Source organism: Oryzias latipes, chromosome 6 (assembly GCF_002234675.1).
Source record: "Oryzias latipes chromosome 6, ASM223467v1".
In the NCBI taxonomy this organism is placed as follows: Eukaryota; Metazoa; Chordata; class Actinopteri; order Beloniformes; family Adrianichthyidae; genus Oryzias; species Oryzias latipes.
In genome coordinates, this window is record NC_019864.2 from 17,813,776 (window position 1) to 17,834,092 (window position 20,317).

A 20,317-nucleotide genomic window follows, 5' to 3' on the forward strand; every position below is an offset into this window, starting at 1 on the left:
GTTCCGCTGGATAGCTCCAACATTGCTCACCATTTTAGTTGCACTGGTAATTTTAGGTTGGATGTGTGAGGGGCAAGAGTGTAAAAAAAGGGATGGTGGGAAATGTTGGCATGTTAATTCTGCGCCATCAGTCTCGCCCACAACTCAGAAACGAAAAATTAATGAACTCCTGCCACTCCGCAGAAACTACGTCATGTAAAACGACACAGGTTTTTAGATTTAGGCTAAAAATGGGAAAGTCATTATTAAAAGACCACTGGGAACACTTTGAAAATCGATCAAAGATAATCAAAGGGGGATTTTAAGAGCAAACAAACCCCTTTTAGGAAAATCAGACTGAGGAGAGCAGCCATGGACCTGATCTGTTAATAAAAGCGAGCAGATTTAAAATTTCAATTTCTACAGTAGTTCTATAGAAAATCATTCAAAAATGCACGTTTTATCAAACCCTTTAAGAACCATGGTAACATCAGTGTAACAGAAAAACTTTAAACATGTATTTGGCGGTCCACTTGGTTTGTGGTACATCTCACATTCATTCATCTTCTAAATCACTCATGGGCAATGGCAGGGGACATCTTGGACAGGTCACCAGTCTCTCGCAGGCCCACACTCATGCACCCATAAACACTCATACCTAGGGACAATTCAGAGTAACCAATTAATTATGAAGCATGTTTTTGGATGGTGGAAGGGAGACCAAGTCCGTCCCTGGAGAAAACCCACAAAAAACATGCAATCTCCACACAGAAAGGTTCCCTATTGGTGTTGTTTCAGGTCCCCCAGCCGGAACTTGAACTGCGGGCCTTCTTGCTGTGAGGCAGGAGGGCTAACCACTGCCCCACCGTGCTCACATTTCTTTTAAGGTAAAATGGGTCCTAGTTCCTACGGGTTAATTTTTTAACTAGGTCATCTCATTTGAATCCATGAATTTAGGATATTTTTGTATTAGTTTTGTTTTGTCTCTCTGTATGTCACAACGGTGTGTTCTTTGACCTTTTCTTAAATACAAAATAAATAAATAAAGCTTTTAAATGTAAAAATACACCATTCCTGTGGTTAAAGTTTTTGAGCATATTAAAGTTCTTTATCCTAAAATTCTGTCTTTGTCATGGTTTGAGTTTGTTGTGTATTGTTTTTTCATTTTAGTTCTTGTTCTGTCTTGTTTGGTTCTGTTTCCTGTTTTATTTTGAAAGGTTTCCTGTCTTGTCTTGTTTCTTGTGCTTTACTTCCTTTGGTCCCCATCTGCCCTGATCGTGTTCACCTGTGTCTTGTCTGCCCTGTCTGTATTTAAGTCTTGTCTCTGCCTTCCTCCTGTGCTGGTCCATTAACTTCTGCTCATGTTGATCACATCTTCTTGTCTGGCGTCCATGTTCCATGTCCCTTGCCATGCCACAGTAAGTTTTTGTTTTAGTTTTGTCATCCTGCTCTACAGCGCTTTTTGTTAGTTAAATAAACCCACTTGCCCTGAACCCGTTTGCCTCCCGTCTCTGCGCCTGGGTCCTACCTGCTCTCGAGCCTCCCCCCCCCCCACACGACAGTCTTAGATTGTAGCCTTAAACCACAGCGATTCCACAAACCTCTGGTATTTTTTTGCCCAATGTGGGGCATTATCATCATCCTCAAAAGCGTCAACACTGGCCAAATGAAATGAGACTCACCGAGCAGGAATGGCACTGATGGGTTTTTTGTAGATAGTGATGAGCTTATCTAACACGACATCGGCGGTGGTGAAAACGCGGTACGAGTGCAGGAAGGTGTTGAGGAAATCGATGGAAAGGAAACGCAGATCAGTCAGTCTCTCCAGCAGGCGTTCAACGCTGGCGTAACGGATCTGCAGCACTTTACAGGAGTTCATCATCTTGCTGAAACGGATATCCACATCATCGCAGTACAGACTTGAATCTGACCTGTTTTAACAGAAATCAGTACACAAACTATAGTTAAAAACAATTGAATACAAATTTCCCAAAACGTTTTCAGACTGAAAAAAGGAACTTTGTGTAGATTAATCAAAGCTGATGAGCAATTTATCACAGTTTACAGGTTTTGGAGAATATTCAGAGAAAAATAATAAATAGTTGTGATTACAAGGAAAAATGTTGAGACTTGATTATTCTATTACCCTGCTGTGTCCTCTCACTTAACCTTATGTGTTTTGAAATAAAATAAAAAGTATATTTTCCCTCATGATCTCTAAAAAAAATCAAATGTCAATCATGGGTCTCTGCTAGTTTATGCACCCCCAGATGCAAAGACCATGCGTTCCGGTTAGCAAAGGCCAGGGTGGAACAGCATTTTTAAAATCTACACAATAGTATAAGTTGTCTAAATTATTGCTTTTCTTTTACTATACATATACACAGCCATTGTGGTAAACTTCTTTCCCTTCTCCATCTTTGTTGTAGTTGGAGATGTTAAGTTTGGCTGGTTTTGATTTGTCTTTGATTTTCTGAAAATTGTTAATTGGATGTTGCAACCCTGGCCGAAGAAAAAAAGGGAGAGAAGTTGCACAGCAATACATGCAAACAAAATGTGGCTTACTTGATCATCTGTGGCACCGTGACTTTGGAGTTGTCTTCAAAGGCATTCATCATCAGGCCGTTGCAACGAATGTTATCTATGCACTGCAGGACACGGACAGTGAAGTAAACAGATAAGACAGAGGAAATGTTAGTGAGTTTGGTCGACATCCTCAGATCTTGTCTCCGCTGGAGATTGTTATGCGTGTTGACATGCCTGGCTGATGTCACTGGTCCATGCAGACTTCTCCTGCCTGGAGGAAGCCACCAGGATGACTGTGAATGACTGGCTGTCTTTTGGTTCCACAATAATCTTGAAGTCCAGGTGCTCCATGTCCTGGCCACTTTTGTCTGATTTGGCTTTGAGGTGAGCACAAAGACTATGTTATTTCCCCGCTTTTTTTTAAAGACTTGATTGATTTAAAGACTTGAAATGATTTGCTGAAATTACCTTTTGGTGAAAAACAAATTGGGTGCAAAATAACTTCCTTATCTATTAATATTGTCTCCTCAAAGCAAAAGCTAAGGCTTTTGTTAATTTCTGGGCCACTTTAAAAGCATACAGGCAACAAATCTAGGAGCAAGGTCAACGGTTGGAACATTAATCTCAGATTAAGTCATAAATGAAAAACTTTTTTTTATTGGGAATGTTTGAAAAAGAGCTCACTTTTGCCCCAAACCCATAAATAGTTGAATTTTCTTTATCATCTATTTGATAAATCAACTCTGATATGAAAAAGGAGACGGTAAATGGACATATTTTCTATAATCTTTAAACCCCTGACAAATCCTCCAGATTTTTCTTGGAGCTATTTTTTAATCCAATCTTTTTTTGCATGCTGGGCCCCCCACCTCTTGGAGAAACAAATGTTTAGGAGATCCAAACAGTATGTATTCATCTTTTATCGACTATGATAACAGCGTATAAGGCATCACACTTGAAAGCACATTGTGCTCCAAGCAACATTATAAGTTAAACACTCACACTCATCATCAGTTCCCTCAGGCTCTTCCATAAGAGTGCAGTCTATCAGAGAGACAACTCCATTCTGGAAATGCATGATACAGTTACTGTCTTTATAACATACTCGTCAACACTGCAATGCATTTACACAACTAAAAACATAAAGAGTTGGAGACGGGTGCAACTCAGATTGTTTTGTGATTGTAATAGTTTGAGGATATTCTGTGTGTTTCTAAGACTAATAGTTAAAGTGTTGACTGCTCCTGATAGAATCACAGCATTTTTTATGTTTTAATATTCTTTTTTTATTTATTTGCTTTATTTGTTTATTCATGTACAAACCAAATCAGGGTAAAAAAAAAAATCAGAAATAAGCATACCACAACAAAAATGGCAGAGCGAAAAAAAAAATTGGGACAACTTAAACTAAAAAATAGTTTTGCCATACTTGCAAATAGTTTTACAACCATAAATTATTGCTGTTTTCTACTTTATACTTTAAAGAGACTTGAAATAATCAGAAATTCTAAAAGAGGGTAAATGAGGTACAATGTTTTTCTTCATTTTCAGTACAGACCAAAAGGTTGGACACACCTTTCCATTCATTTGAATGAGAAGGTGTGTCCAAAATTTTGTCTGTACTGTACATATATGAATAAAGTATTTGCACAAAATAATGACAAGGTTGATTACTTCAGATGTCCAAATTGTCCATGAAGTAGAGAATATCAGTTAAAGAAAAGCGGGATTGGAGAGAATTTAACTGCAACGTAAAAATGAGATATTTGCATACGGAGAAAACGTGAAAAAATTGGAGACTAAACACATATTTTGGGACAGACCTATTATTCAAGATTATTGGATAAAAAAAACAACAAAATAAAAATGAAATACCTTAAAATATAATGTCTGCTTGGTGTGATACCAAATGACATCTTGAAAGAAACGTGCTTTGTATTTTATTAGTAATTGCAAGAAACATTATTACAATAACCTGAAAAATATCAAAGTACCAACAATAAAAGAATGGAAAAATAAACTTAAAAAAGTTTATGTAACAGAAAAACTGACCACCTCCCTTCAAAAGGAAGTAGATGTTTTCAACAACAGATTGAAGAGAGTAGAAGAATATTTTGATTTTTAAGTTTAAGGTTGTCTAATGACAAACCAAATGACAATTTTAAAAGAAAAATGTATGCATATGACTGCAGACATGTTCCATAACACTATAATGGATGAACGAGCAAACACATTTTCTAGGTTGCATCTTCTACCTTTAAAGATGTGTTCTGCTGTTTGTGAATGTTCTCAGTTTGACTTAGGCGATGCGGCGCAGCTGCACTGCTCGCTCAGCAACTACGGCCTACCTTGGTGAGATGAAGCTTTCCTCCAGAACCCCTGGTGCAGATGATTAAATGCTTGGAGAACAGAAAGCACTGCCTCTCTCCCTCCTTCTTTAGAGACAGAGAGCCCAGTCGCCCTCGGGTAATTTTGCCCTTCTCGCTCATTGGCACCTGGATCAGAGACCCTGCATGCAAGTAATGTGGACAAGTAAAAATCAAAGAAAACAGAGACAAACGGAAAACAGGTAAAGTTTAAGAAAGGCGTCAGTAAATAACTTAAATAACAAACATGTACAGAACATGCATAGTCACGCAACATAACTAGGATTACATAAACTACCAACTCCGTTTACTCTTGTCTAACCCATCAAGCCCTGCTGGGGACATCTGACATTTACAGTTCCAGATTCATCATCAGCTATGCTCAGAACAGCCTTATTGCATTTGGAAATTAAAGACTTTTCCTTTGAGCAATGTGTGCTCTTCCTCAAAGACCGTCAACTTTCATTTTCATGGCAGTCTGTGAGATCAGGCTGTCTGAGATATTGTGTGGAGGGGACAGGAAATCCTCTTTTTCTGTCATCTAGAGTTCAACGCTTGCAGGTGAGAGTTACCTTGTCTTACGAACGTCTGGCTGGTATCAAGGAGGACTTCACAACCCTCTATGATCATGCGCTCTATGGCCAAGTTCTTCCTGATGTTCTCCGTCTCGCTTACCTCATCGTGCATTATTCTAGGAAAGAATACCATTCGTAAATATCTTGGTGTCTGGTTTTTCATAATCAACATGAATGGTTAGATGCAAGTGTTGTGTATGATGCAAAACTATGATATTTGAGACCTAATACTTGTTTTGATTGTGACAAATACCTGGAGAGCTCCTCCAGCTTGGATTTGGCATAGTCCAGACTGTTCCTCTCTATGTGTTCATGGGGTGTGTGGGCCAGAAGCTCGTGAAGAGTAAGAATATAGCGGGGTATCTAGGATAAAACACAAAGAAACTAGCAGGTCATACAAGGCCAACAAAATAGAAAAATCAATTTTTCACGGGGCTGCCGGAGCCTATCCCGGCCACTTATGGGCGAAGGCAGGGAGCACCCTGGACAGGTCGCTAGTCTGTCGCAGTCAATTAGATTGTTTCATTTTTTTATTATGAGATGATTGAAGCTGGGCATTTGTTAAAATGCTGTGTCTATTGGTTCAAGTGTAAAGCTAAATACACAATGTACATTTGACACACATTCAACACCACGTTAAACGTGTGTTCCGGAATATGTGCATGTTTACACTGGATAAGCAGGGAGTGGCTTCTCATTTTTTCCCAAGCTTCATTTGGAAGACGTTTGGTGCCAAATATGGAAGTGGAGTAAATCATGTGAATCTTGCTCCAGGCTTTTCTTTCACAGTTCCATTCTGATATATAAAGACTTGTTCAGATAATTCCGTCCGGGCACAAACTACAATTATCAATTTTTACTTCATGGTCAATTTTTAAAAGGTCTGCACTTTTTATTTGAATAAAAGCGACTCCATTCATATGTCAGAGTCCCTGATTTAACCAGGTTAAACTTTCAATGCGTGTTCAATGGGTGTTTTTTACCTAGAGTCCAAAAACAGTCATAAAAACGTGTGTAGCAAAACGTGAATATGAGAGTTTTGAAGCAGAAGCCTGAAACGCACATTAACATAGACTTTTCATTGGAAGTGGTGGCTTGACCGCGCATTGCAGAGAGTGGTGTGAACATAGCTTTAGAGTTCTATAGCAAGGACACTGTGTCTGTACATTTATTGGCAGGCTGGCCGACACATTCTTTTACCTTTAAAAAAAAAAAAGACAATGTGGGAGACATATTTCTTCTGATTGTTAGCACTGATTGTTGTCCCTCTTCAAAGCACTTGTGGTTGTCATTTGTAGTTTTAAAGATACTGATTATTCCACATCCCTATAGTTAAGTCACAAGAACAAAACTTGCATATGTGTGAGGTGACTGACATGTAAGGTAACAGCTTTTTGATTTCATCAAAATTTATAGAAAACACTTTTACCTGCCCAAAAAAAGGTGGGCCCAAAATTTTAAATCACTTTGAATGTGCATCATTTATGTGCTTTAGATCATCATGGCTGTGACAGGTGAGAGGTTTGTGTGGATGAACTGCACACAAAAGCAGAAATGGATCATGATACTGCTGCCACCAGCTCTCACTGAAGTAATCGTTTCAATCAGACCACACATTGTTCTGCATTAGCTGATGGAGACACTTCAATTGGGGTCTGCCACTCACAATTAAAGATCATCTAAGGTCAGGCTTTTAATGAGGTAAACCTTTAAAAAAGACTTTAATTATTGATCAAACAAGGCTTGCTTCAATAAAAAGGAAAAAAATGCTATCACCTCATGAATAAAAAGTGAGATACTTTTTTTTTGCTATTTGGTTTAAGATTTGAGACCAAACAAAATGCTATTTCATTACATATCATAGAATACATTTTGTGAATAAGTTGAAAGAGGAATTATTACACTGTTACATAATTTATTATTTGAATAATGTTTTTTAAACAACCAGGTTGTAAAATCATGCCTGCGTGGATACAGATTGACACAAATGTCTGATTCCTTCAGCATAACAGTTAGTGGCATAAATAAATGAAAAAAAAAGGCTCAGACTATGAGAACATTGTTAATACATTATTTTATGTAATGCCTCTGCAGCAAAGATGTCTCTGCTTTTTGCTTGCATTTTTTATTTTATTTCTTTTTTTGTGTTCTTTGCAATGGACTGTGTGTAACTGTAAAGCATTTGCACTAACCTGAAACATTGGGTAGGTGAGAAAGGTCTCCAGAGTCCTTTCCTCACAATCAGGCTTGGCCTCGTACTGCTTCAGTAGTTTGTCAAAGTCCCTGTTCTGCTTGCAGTGAGCCAGGATCTGCAGGCTGTACTGGTGGTTCCTTACAAACTCTTGGTATATGTTCAACATGGGCAGCAAGATGTCAAAGAGGTCAGCTGGAGAGAATGATGCCCCCCAAAAAAATCAAAAGACACATAAATCATAATGAAAGCATAAAAGTATTGTATTAGCTTGAATGACTTGTGGATCAAGAGAAAATATCCTGTTGATTTTCCAACAAGGAAAAAAGGAAGTATCTTACCGAGGACTAATGTTGGCCAGCTTGCTATTCTGGCTTTAAGACCCTGGTAGAATATCTGATGCAGGAACATAATAGTTTCACTAAAATGGGAGGAATAAAAACATATATATATATAAAATGTTTATTAAAATTAATTTTTACCATGGTCCAGGTGAATACTCAATTCTGATTGGCTGCTGGGTGTGGTTCAAAAAGTTAAAAATCCACAATAATAATGCTTATTTTAAAAAGAAGTTCCGGTCACATAGCTTAAATGTTCTGTATCACTGCACCGGCTTCTTTAAAACAAGCTTAAGCTTTGTCATCTGGACAAAAACACGGGGTAAGAGGTTTCTCTAAAATTAATAAACAGGCTTTCAGGTGTGTGTAAAAAGATGAGGGGGGAATTTAATTTCTTTGTTAGGAGAAACAAAAACACCCTTAAAACCAGGATTTTCAAATCTGATTGGTCACTTTTTGGAAAAAGATTATGTGTAAAAATGTCAATTTCCATGCAATATAAAAACGGGTTTAGCAATGCATGAAAAAAAGTCATACATTTTTTCTTAAACGTTCAAGTTTTTTGTAACCAACATAATTATATTTATTTGAGGAACTATGTTAAGTAGTTTATATTTGGTGCCATAGCAAACCTGTTGAGGAAGATGCTGCTGACGTCATCGTGGGTGATGGGGGGTTTCTTGGAGCTGGCAGCCATACGTAGAGGCCTCAGAAAGTTGTTCACCAAGATATGAAGTTGTTGCACGTACTCGGCCTCTGAATCCAACATGCTGAAGACCACCTGGTTCCTCTTCCTCATACTCTCTGCATGAGGTGAGCGGATGTAATCCTGGATGATGGTCTTCCACTTCCTCCTGCAGATCCAGCCTCGCAGGAAACTCTGGACCTGCATCAGGTTGGGTGAAAGTCAGCCCCAAAACAAACTTATGAGAAGAAACACTTTCTTTTTTTTTTTTTTTTTTTGTTCATCACCTTCTTGATCTTCTTGATTTCAGAGTCGTCGTCGTCGTCGTTTGGGGCGGCTGCTGGGCTGGCGTTGATCTTCTCGTTGTCTTTGAGTAGTCCGGCAATCTGTCGCAAAATAAAGCAACCAAGGAAGACGAATCACTACTCCTCACACTCTTTCTTCCTCTCACTTACTGTAAATGCATGTAAACAAAGTGACTCAGCCAACAGAACCTGTGAACACAGCCCTGACGCAAAAACTGACTAAGCAAGTGGATTTCAATATGCTGGTTCTCCTAATATTTGTCATGCTGTCATCACCTATTCTAATGCTTGTAATTATAATAAAACACATGGCAGTTTGCCTTTTTGTGGATGTAAACATAACAACAAAAACACGCATCCATTTCAGTGTTTCCTCAAACTGTTCAAACCTAGTAAACATGTCTCTCTTCACTTAGCAACAGTTGTTAATTTATTGTCATTGCATTTTGTTTTTGAAAGGCAGAATGAATGCTTATTCAGAAGATAATTAGATTTCATTTGCACATTAAAGTTAAACGATTATTTGATCTGAAGACGACGGCAGGGAACACAGGCCTTCAGGAGTCTCTGAGAGGAGAACTGCTGGCCTCAACACCTCGCTCTGTGATGGTTCCATTTCCTCAAAAGTTTTCCACATATTAGACATAAGAACACCACAATATTCAAGATAATCTCTCCGTTCCCTGCTGGTTTGGCTTTTATTTGTGGCGCTGGCAGGTTCAGGCGAGGGAGGGACATGGACAGGTTTTGGAAAGGAGGGAGAGTGCAATAAAGAAACCGTGCCAGGGAGTCTATAGACCTTTTTCACACTTCCGCATTTTTCGACCGGAAATACGTCAATGACGTGTAAAACAACTTCCTGTTAGCGTAGCAGCAGATATGAAGAATGGCAGAGTCGAAGAGTTGCAGTCTCTGTTGCGTTCCAGGCTCTTCGTCTTCCTATCAAAAACAGCCTTACCTTTCATTTCATCATTTTCCTGTGGATCCAAACCTGAAACCCAAATGGATATAGGCGATCCGAAGAGATGAAGGGCATAGTTTTAATGTAAACACAGGTAGCACCCTCTGCTGCCGGCACTTACTAACTTCGCTCCGGATTGTGGTGCGGCTGCGTCGTTCGTCGCCTGAAGAGTGGTGTCGTCCGGAGTATTTTCCCTTGGAAAAACTTTACTGATCCTTTGAGAAGGGAGTCAGAATATGACAGAACCTCAAACGTCAGGCTATGCAGCTAAGCTGTGAAGATAGCAACATGGTGGCTAAGCTAAGGCAGTAAATGGATCACGACTACGTGACACACCCACCTGCAGGTAAGGTTGTTCATAATGTGTTTGGTTAACGTTAGTCAACTATGTGTACCGTTATTGGATAAATGCATTTCTACCTGAACAAATTAATATTTATAATAAAAGATGTTCATGCTCTCACCTATTTTAATTACATGTATTTAATCACTTTTGAGCATTTTTTCATTTTGTAATTTCCTTAACAAAAATAAATGAAATGTATTTGTAATTAAATACTTAACATACTTTTCAAAACATGATTACTGTGTTGTGTTGAAAGGTAGCATTAATATATTAAGACTGATTTTTAATTTCTTTATCTTCACAGGTGCTCTGGATGAGGCTTTGGATTACATCCATGACTTAGAAGCCAAGTTCCTTTGCTGGAGCCAGGAGACGATGTCATGGCGGACAAAAGTTCCTCGTTCAAGACCTCCTAACTGACATTGGATCTAAGATCATCATTCCACCTTTTAAGCTTTCAGCTCAATTCAGCAAGGAGGAAACAGAACAAACCGCAGCCATTACCCGCCTCAGAATTATAGTGGAAAGAGTGATCAGTAGGATAAAGTCCTTTCACATCAGGAACTCTCTGTGCCGCTCACACTGATGGGCAGTGTGAATCAGATCTGGCTTAAATGCCGTGTTTTGGCAAATTGTCAAGGACTTTTTTGTTTTGAAGAGTGAATTAATGTTTGGTATGTAAATAATGTATAATGTGCAAATAGCATGGAAAAATTTAGTGTTTCCACATATTCTTAAAATCTAATTAAATATAATTGTTATATTCGTAATATTTTTCTGTTGAAATGTGACTGACTACACAAAAAAATTAGATGAACAAATAAAACAATTTTGGTCAAAATTGTGCCTCATTTAATTTTTTGGTATGCAAATAACATCAAACATTTACAATAAAAAATAACATTACAGATCAACAGTAAGACAGAAGGCTGAACTGATTGTTAAAGACAAGATAAGTGTAATTTAAGGTATGCATTCATCCATTTGCCATAATATATATCCAAGTTCTCTTTCATTCCATCTCAGAAACCCATCCAACACAACCATGAGAGGTTGGGGCTGCACCTGGCATAATCTGCTTCCAGATGCCATCATATGGATCTGGCTGTGGTCCTACACAAGAGAAACACAACACACAAAAGTTAGACATAAGTGCATAACTACATTTCAATTTAATTAATTATATCTGCTGTAACCATAATTTGGTTGGTCATAAGATTAGAAAAAAAACAAACTTAACTTGCTCACAAAGCAACAAAAAGTTAATCACCTGTATGCCTTTTACAGTGTGGACCTCAGACCGTCCCTGCGAACTGTTTTGGGTTTTTGCACCACCAGCTCACTAACCGGTTCAGGATGGATTCCCTTATAAGTAAAAGGCAGAAAGCAATTAAAGTCTGTAGTAACTACTTGGGGTGTTTTTATAATAATTTAGAGTTGTTATGGATACACATACGTTCTTAAAAAATAATGACAATATGATCACAAACCCACCTGTGTTCTTGGTCTGTGCCATCAAGCCACTCGTGCAGGCCAGGGGGGTGGAGCAGCCTGCAGACCCAGCTGTGAATAATGTGCGGTCTGGAACAGGATGGCAACTATGTGATTGCAAAATCCTTTACCAGCCACACAACTGCAGAAGAAAGCTTTCAGGTTGGCACTTTCTGCATCCAGTGATATCTAGACACAATAAATTATATAGGTTAAAATTAGGACATACTTATGTTGCTACATCAATGTAAAATGAAACTATAACTTTCAGTAGGGTGACCAGATTTGAGTTTGTAAAAAAGAGGAGTGAAGTGAGTTTGTGAGATATTTCATCGAGAGTAATTGGTGTTCAGAGCTGCATAAATGAAGCAAATATAATTACATTTCATCTATGTTCAATGTTATTTTATTATATAAGTATCAAAAGAGAGGACATGTCCAGGAAAAGAGGACTTCTGCTCACCATACTTTCAGAAAAATAATACTAGTAAGTGAAGAAAGTGCCGCAACCGCAGCAAAATGAACACGCATACGGGCAACTTAACATTTCTTATTTACAGCTTCACCAAATTTTTGGGTGTTATGTTAATCTCATGCCTTTTCACTTAAACATACACACAACATATTCACTGCGATGCCTTATATTACAAATTAATAACACCAGGATTTACAGTTGACGTAAACACACAGAGTTACCGGTGATGCGGCTATGGCTAAAGCTAGCTGAAGCTTACCTTGGTAATGGTGGATAAACTCTTCGTGGACGAATTTATATCCCATGTCCAATTTGTTTCCTTTAGTGGACGATTGCATCTTCACACTCTTCATCACATCGGTGCTGGTGAACTTCGGAACACAACTCAGGCTCTTCGAAAACACTCTAGGCTCTGCCATTCCTCCGCCAGCGAAGCACAAACCGGAACTATGTTTACACGTTGATGACGTACTTCCGGTTTTTGCGAAAAAGGTCTATAGACAGTCATTCTGCCTGATATTGTGTGGCTGTGTCATATTTGGAAAAAGTCCTAAGTATCTTAAAGGCATTTGTTCTGTGTTTGTAAACCATGATGCCAGTGATGATTAGTGGATTGATGTCATTGATTTCAGCCAAAAATGTTTGTAATTTTAGCTCTGTGCTCGCACTGCATGCTGGATTCCTACATTTTTTCAGCCATTTATAGCACTTGAATATGCACACACGTCGAAACAAGAGGATTTACATAACATCTATTTTTGTTCCATTTTGCACTAAAGCGTGATACATGCAGTAAAGACAGCAGGGTGTATTTATGATTTATTTAGGCCTTGATGAAGGATTTTTTTTTTTTTTGCTTTCACAGCCTAAACACCAAATAAATAAATCATGCTTTAGGCATCAAAACACAACATTTACAAACCAAATATACCTTATCTCATGACCTCTTTTTGTCTAACGGCTGTCATGTATGTTGCAAAAGAAATTGCCCTCAGAGATATTTGCCTTTTCTGTGACTTTAACAGAAGTGGATGTGACTTGGCTTGTTGCTGCCAAAGTGCCAAAAAGATTACACAAACAGAAACAAAATTACTGTAAGTGGTATGTAGAACATGCCAACAGAAAAGGGGATGGAGTTCTCCTAAAAACTTTAAATAAAACTTCAGTTTATTTATCCTATCTTTACCCCCAAAAAATGGGTCAAACAAGATAAATGCAGGCAAAGATTCAAGATTGATGGTTTTTTGTCTATTACTAAAATGTATTAAACTAAACTAAACCGATTCATTTTCAAACAAAGCAGATTCTCAGAAGATCTTTAGGTTTACATCTTATAAGACTGTCAAAAAAGTGCTGATAACAATTCAAAAAACAAACAAATATTACAATAGTTGTCTTTGAATCCCTTTAATTGAGTTTGTGAAAAAAGGAACACATCAGAGTGATCATTACCTCTGACTTCAGCCTTTCAATCTCTATTTCCCCATCTTCTATCTGTTGTCGAAGTTGCTTAGCAACGGTTTTCTCAGTCTCCACAATCTGAAGCAGATGAAGATACTTCTGCATGAGAGTCTCATGCTCAGTCGCCAAGTTCCTGTAACTGTAAAACATGAAAGCACACACACAAAAGCTCGCATGTATTGCAGCTAGAACGATGCAGTTACTTTAGTTCATTTCACATTTATGCAATCGAGTGATATTCGTCATTTTCCAACCCTTTCAGGGAAACCATAGCAACACTGTTGACAGACTCAGCAAACCAGTCAAAGATTCCTTACCCTCCGTCGACCAATTAAATATCTAATTGCTATGTCTGCACATTACACTGATGAGTGCCTTTACCTGGCGTGTGATATTGCTGCCACCCATTCATCGCAGTCTTTTACATCTTCTGAGCGCAGTTCAAGTGCCTTCTGGTTTTCATGGGTGAAGCTGACTGTGAAATAATACTAAAACAGATAGGAGGGAAAGAATGATGAGTTCCAGGTCCATGAAACAGATCTACCATGTGTGTCTCACATGAGGGGTAGTCACTTTTGGATTTAATTAAAAAAACTCGTACAGGCTGGATCTTTAACAGACTTTTGCCCATGAGCTTATTCTGATTCCTTGTTGCTGCACACACTAAGAGGGTGATTTAATACAATAAGCCTATAGAAGCCATGCTTGCCTGCTGCGACTGCGAGGACATTTCTGATTCCCAAGAGGAAACGCAATAAAACACGAAGGCTGGAGATACCGCAAAGTACAGTACATATGTAACAGTCCGATACCTGTTTCCTAGCAACTCAGGTCAATGCAAACTGTTGGTTGCAGCTGATTCTGGCTCTTTCTTTTCAAGAGTGGACTAATGTATGTCTTGTACTAACTTACATAAATGTATTTTCCACCATCTATGCTGTTTATGAGTTGTATATTCTGGAGAATGGACTCACCACCAAAAAACAGGAATAAATGCATCCAGGAAAAGGTCTAACTTGTAAAAGAAAAGTGTCCCATTACAAAACTGGGCTAAATATTCCACTGAGTGAAAACAGATTTTGATTTTTTTTAAAAAGGCATTATTTGGTGGAAAAATAAAGTTGTTTCACAAAATGGTAGCACTAAGAGATGTTTTAATATTAATTTCGGGGGACAAAAATTCTCTCTGCCTTAAACTTAAACTTTAAGTTGATACTGGAAGGGAATTTGGAAATCCAAAAATGTCCAAAGATTCTGAAAAAAAAACGTTCAAATGACTTGAAAAATGAAAAAGATGTAGCCAAAAACTGTTCTTTAAATTTGTGAAAAAGGATTACATTTATGCATTCTTTATATAAATGATATACATCTATATTCATTCTACTGATGAAGAACCTCTATTTCTGTCGTGGAGGATGCATGTTGTCGATTCCACTACTTTCTTGGTGAATGCATGATGTGAGGCAACATTAACTACACCTTCTGTTGTACAGCTGAGTCATGCATCTTTCAAAATAAGATCTGAGGAAGTTTGTTATAGGTTCAAATGTTTTGAATTATTGTTGAAGAATATCTTTTGTGGACACAGCGAAAAGGTCCTGGTTCAAATCCCAGCTGAGTCTTTTCTGTGTGGATTTTGCTTGTTGTACTAAAGTATTGATAGGTTGTAGCTTCTTCCCACAGTCCAAAAATGGGCTTTATAGGTTAATCGGTGACTAAATTGACCCTCAGGTGTAAATATGTGTTTGTCTGTGAGTTGCCCTGCAATAGACTGCCCTTGCTCTAAAGTGGATGGGATAAGCCCCAGTACCCCTGTGACCCTGAACAGGACCTAGAAGGATGATGGATGCACAAATGTTCTGCTGAATTGCGTTTTTGTGGTATATTTTAAAAGTTTCAGCTGAATATAATTCTGCTTTTTGGAGATTTAAACTTTAGCAATTATTTTGCATTTGTCTGCTTTCAATGCAGTACTCAACATCATTTCTGTGTGTGCTGTGTGTTTTCAAAAAGCTGCATGTCTCACAGGTTTATTTTAATAACAATGCATCTTGTGAACATTTTTTTTTTTTTTTGTGTGTGAGTGGCTGATTGAAGTGCTGCTCTGAGAGATGCTTTTCAAATAATTGGACTGCGACCCTTCCATGGTACCACAAGAAGCAAATATGGCTCAGATACTGCTCACATTAATAGGAGAGACGTGACGCACTGCCTCTCTGTTTTACAGCCTCTCCTGACTGCATCATGCTTTAGGATGCAAAAAAAGGTTGCCATAGAAACCTTAGATTCAGACATGATTATATTTTCACTAACTGCATTAAAAGATGGATTTATATAAAGTAAAAAGAGGGAAAGTAAAAGTGGCAAAACCTCATATAGTGGCATAGAAAAGAGGTCATGCAGATTTTGTTCTTTTTTTGTGCTTTTTAACATTGGCAACAATTTTGAATCCAAATTTATGTTAATTCTTTACTGTGTGCACATTTTGAATCATGGTAGACCACAACAGAAGTGACACACAACAAAATCATGTTTGTATATCATATATTTTGAGACAGCTCAATACGCAGAAAACGGGACTGGTAAATCTATGAAGAAATCTCACATGGGAGTTTTTTTCCGTGTCTTTGTTGACAGTGCAAGACACTGAGGTTTTTTTTTTTTTTTTGCATTCTGCTTTGTCAGCACAAGGGCAGCTGTTCACAGGAAGATCCTGGCTTGAGTTTGGATTGCAGCCCTAAACCTTCAGCGTCAAGCATAGAACAGGAAGAGTGCTCAGTGAAGCATTCTATTCAAGCTTATTTACAATAATCACAATAACACGCCTGTTAGTCATAGTCTTCCAGACTGTTGTCTTTCTGATCGAACATCCAGCCAGGAAAATTCAAACTAAATGACTTCAATGAATCGATTACAGCCAGTTTGTTTAATTTACCACACTAATTATTGTGTCAATAGTTCAAAAAGATGTAAAACATGATGGCAAGGCCATTTTAAAAATATCTCTACTGAGATGCAACTTCAAGAATCATATTGACTGAATTATTTGATTTTGTAGATTAAATAAGAAGGATCTGGCCCCCTGCTGCGTCCTGAGGCTCAACTGTAATTTCGCAATGTTACCACTAGATGGCAACCTTGAGGTGCCAACTTTTTTTTGGTACTGTTGTAGGAAAAGACATTAGGCGGGCAGCAGGATCGTTCATTCTACACCACAAAAAAAACATTAAAAAATAAAAATAATTTTCATAGCTAAAACACGAAAGAAAAAGCGATGCACCCCCAACAACACCTGCTGAAAAGGTGTGTATGTGTGTTGGGAGGGGTGTGGGGAGGGGGGCAGGTTTGCTGCAACATTAAAAAAATAAATAAAAAAGGCATGCGTGGATTTTTGCAGGCCTGTTGCAATGTCATTAGCTGTTGTTAATGTTGTTACCTCATCATTAAAGCCATGCATGGATTACATAAGTAGCAATTGAGCAATGCAAAACCCTGCGTTGCCTCTGCAGCACTGAATTCGAGGTCGTCATGAAACGGCATCCGAAGTAAACATACGCATGTATTTAAAAAAAAAAACAAAAAAAACATCCCACGCAATTGTGGCTCATAGGGTAATTTTGCATTCAGCGATGCACCTCTGAGTCTGGCAAACAACAAAGCAGAATGGAAAGGGAGCGCAGATTTGTGCGCGCACACGCTGTCCGTACCTGCTTCTCCAAGCACTCCTTGGCTGACAGCGAGGGCTTGGGTGAAGGCGCCCTGTCGCACATGCATCCTTCCAACAAGTATAATCCCGATGGTCGAGAGCTGGACTCGTTCTCGAAATAAAAGAGCATATTCTGCAACAAAGCAAACCACTTTGTGTGCCATTTGGTGTTATCTGAGCTCTTTTTGCTCAAGCACCCTCTCCTTGTACCATCCTTCTTTGCCAAAAGCCCCAGGTAGGTGACATGCCCATCATTAAGTCGTATTCCCTTCTGCATTTTGATGAAGAGCTTCGGCTGCGCGCAGCAGGTCGGTCGTTACATCCTTGTGAAGTCAAATATAAAGACAGAGGAGACGCTCAGTTTGTGAATGCGGGGCTCTGGCAGCTGGCTCGTCCACTCTGTCCGACGCATTCACGGTGTTGGCATTTACGTGGAAAGAAAAGAACAAAGCGAGGCACGCAAGTCCAGCATCCTAAAAATCTTTTGTGCGACTCCGGGCACTTTTTAGCTCCTCATCCTCCAATTGGGCAATAAAAAAATAATAAAAAACAAAAAAGGTAAAGCTGAGGGACAAAAATCTGCAAACATAACATGAGAAGAAATGGGCTTCTCAGTCCGTTTCTCTCCTGAAACCTCCAGAAAGCAGCAGGCTTGCTGCTGAGCTAGTAGTGCTGGCTGAAGTCACATGACGCGTGCCTGGTAGAGCAGATTTCAGGACCTTGGAGAGGAACGTTACGGGATGCTTCACAAGTTGCTTTCCCTTTCCGGACAAACAAGCAAACTGCACTGATGGCTAAGAAAGGGATCATCTTCTGAGGGATAACTTGTCTTTGTTTTTCAAATATACAAGAATAAGCAACATCCATGGGTACATTGGCACAAAAAGAATATTTTTTCTGCAATGAAACAAACAAAAACAAAAAAAAGAGGTCAAAGATGATATAATCTATGCCTCTGTGCCCCACAAACCAGATCAACTAAATATAGCTTTATAGTTTTATGTATTTCTTGCTTTTTCGTCTGTAAGAGTAAAACAATAATCTGTCAGCTATCTATCATTTCATTTGCATGCACACTTTTCCTCTTCATCTTTCTAAACTGAGTCACAGTGTAACTTTTCCTGGAAGGAGGAAGTGTTGTATTTTTAACCTGTGGCTTGTTTAACTTCCGTTTATGTAATGATGTGGCAGATAATCCAAGTCAAAAGCCAATTTGAATAATTATTGAAAAGATGGAACATCTTGACATTATCTACAATTTCAGTTCAAAAACGTAAAACAACCTGTTGTTTCCTTTCAATTAATCATAGCTGCTTTAAATTAATTCAAGTGGATTGTGTTAACAAGCACTATATCCAATTATTGGTTAAAAATAAATAAGTTAAAAAATCTTCCTTAATCAAACACACACAACAAACACACGTTGTTCAAATAAAAGTTGGAATAAAGTTGTATTACATTGCAGCAGTTATTATATTAGCTGTTTGATATATTTGTTTTAAGAAACGCATAGCCAAGATTTTTGTTTTGAAGTGACAACATTCTAAACATTTTCTGTATTAATCACCTTCAACACTTAAAGAGCTATTGGGGTCAATGTCTTACTGGATAAAATCCAGCGAAGGTCGCAACATTTTAGAAACTTCACTTAATTTATGTTTTAGTGTCATTAGGAAAGTCCTTTATAAAATGTAATCTTTAATTATATACAATAAGTAGGTTATGTAACAGTTTTATATTTTTCTATATAAAACAAGTTTAACTTCTTTTACTTTTGACAGCACATACAAGTGCTTTTCAAAATAAAATACATATCGTGTCAAATATAATTCTCACGCTGCAACAGATTTATTTTAATTAAAAATGCTAAACTGTCAGGACAAACATGGTATTGTCCATCATAATGACTTCTATGTACCTTGATCCTTTTCCTTCTTTTACTGTTGAACATAACAGCATGGAGAATCCAATATTTAAATAAAACTTCTGCATGTAACTGGAATTATATTTTACAAACTTTGGTTTAGTTTGGCTATTTTGCAGCAGAAAATAAGAATATGTTTTACCTTTTTCAAATGATAAACCACTGAGAAAGTTGATTGAACATTGAACTAAAATTCAATATTGACAAATAAAAAAATGAACTAAAATGAATTAACTAAAATAAAAGCTATTTATTCAAATTGTTAGCTTTGTTAGAGCCATAATGGAGGTATAAAGAGGCTTCGGAGCCTCTGGGTGCAAACCCCTGACCTTTACACTAAATTGTCTACAGCTGATGTGCACATTGTAAATGCGTACATGTAAAACAAAGTCGTTTGCAACAACACTGGCTTATTACTTTATTATGACTCAATGGGTAGAATCAGACTGAAAACAATGTATACACAATTAGATTAGATTGAACTGGTCCTGTGGGCATAGTAATATGTATCTGAATGCAGCTTGTTCAATGCTGTCTGTTCTGGAAGAATGTTTTCAACAGGCAAGTTTTCAACAAGTTCATTTATTTATTATTTTTTTTACTTTCCAATAGTTAGTCATTATTCAAATACGAAGACTGGGAAGTCCTGTCTAAAAGTAAACGTGAGCTCGACTATAAAATTTAAATACCAGCAATAAAAGTAGCTTGATTTGACTAAATTTGCATAGACATTCATGTTAGAGGCCAATAATGCTGTGAATGTATTATTTCACTCCCCCAGAAGCCTTGTGTTCCCTGTCCAGCACATTTTGACTATTGTGCTGGACAAGGAACTGACTCCACAGAGTCAGAAATGCTTCATTAAAGTTCTGCTTTTATACAGCTATACTAGCTTTACTCCTGGTTTGTAAAACCTGTTGAATTTGAAGTATTGATTTCGCCTGGGAGACAGGATAGAGGCATATCAGGTGTTTCGTCTATAAAT

The 20,317-nt window shown here is 37.9% G+C and overlaps 1 protein-coding gene and 1 long non-coding RNA gene across 2 annotated transcripts in view; both read right to left on the reverse strand.

Moving 5' to 3' along the window:
• Nucleotides 1-18,103, reverse strand: part of LOC101158694 (ras-specific guanine nucleotide-releasing factor 1) — a 30,769-nt gene extending 12,666 nt beyond the window's left edge. Inside the window, exons 1-14 of the mRNA XM_011476128.3 lie at nucleotides 17,410-18,103; nucleotides 14,084-14,190; nucleotides 13,694-13,841; nucleotides 8,951-9,049; nucleotides 8,611-8,864; nucleotides 7,979-8,058; nucleotides 7,639-7,832; nucleotides 5,700-5,809; nucleotides 5,444-5,562; nucleotides 4,854-5,014; nucleotides 3,508-3,571; nucleotides 2,740-2,882; nucleotides 2,545-2,627; nucleotides 1,662-1,910 (exon numbers count right to left, since the gene is read on the reverse strand). Of these exons, the coding sequence (XP_011474430.1) occupies nucleotides 1,662-1,910; nucleotides 2,545-2,627; nucleotides 2,740-2,882; nucleotides 3,508-3,571; nucleotides 4,854-5,014; nucleotides 5,444-5,562; nucleotides 5,700-5,809; nucleotides 7,639-7,832; nucleotides 7,979-8,058; nucleotides 8,611-8,864; nucleotides 8,951-9,049; nucleotides 13,694-13,841; nucleotides 14,084-14,190; nucleotides 17,410-17,685 (2,087 nt within the window). The 5' untranslated portion in view covers nucleotides 17,686-18,103. The remainder of the gene's footprint in view (nucleotides 1-1,661; nucleotides 1,911-2,544; nucleotides 2,628-2,739; nucleotides 2,883-3,507; nucleotides 3,572-4,853; nucleotides 5,015-5,443; nucleotides 5,563-5,699; nucleotides 5,810-7,638; nucleotides 7,833-7,978; nucleotides 8,059-8,610; nucleotides 8,865-8,950; nucleotides 9,050-13,693; nucleotides 13,842-14,083; nucleotides 14,191-17,409) is intronic.
• LOC110013814 lies at nucleotides 11,338-11,808 on the reverse strand. The gene is made up of 3 exons (XR_002288949.2): nucleotides 11,770-11,808; nucleotides 11,546-11,640; nucleotides 11,338-11,388 (listed from the first exon to the last, which is right to left on the reverse strand). It is a non-coding gene; the product is annotated as an uncharacterized LOC110013814 (long non-coding RNA).
• Nucleotides 18,104-20,317: the final 2,214 nt, after the last annotated feature.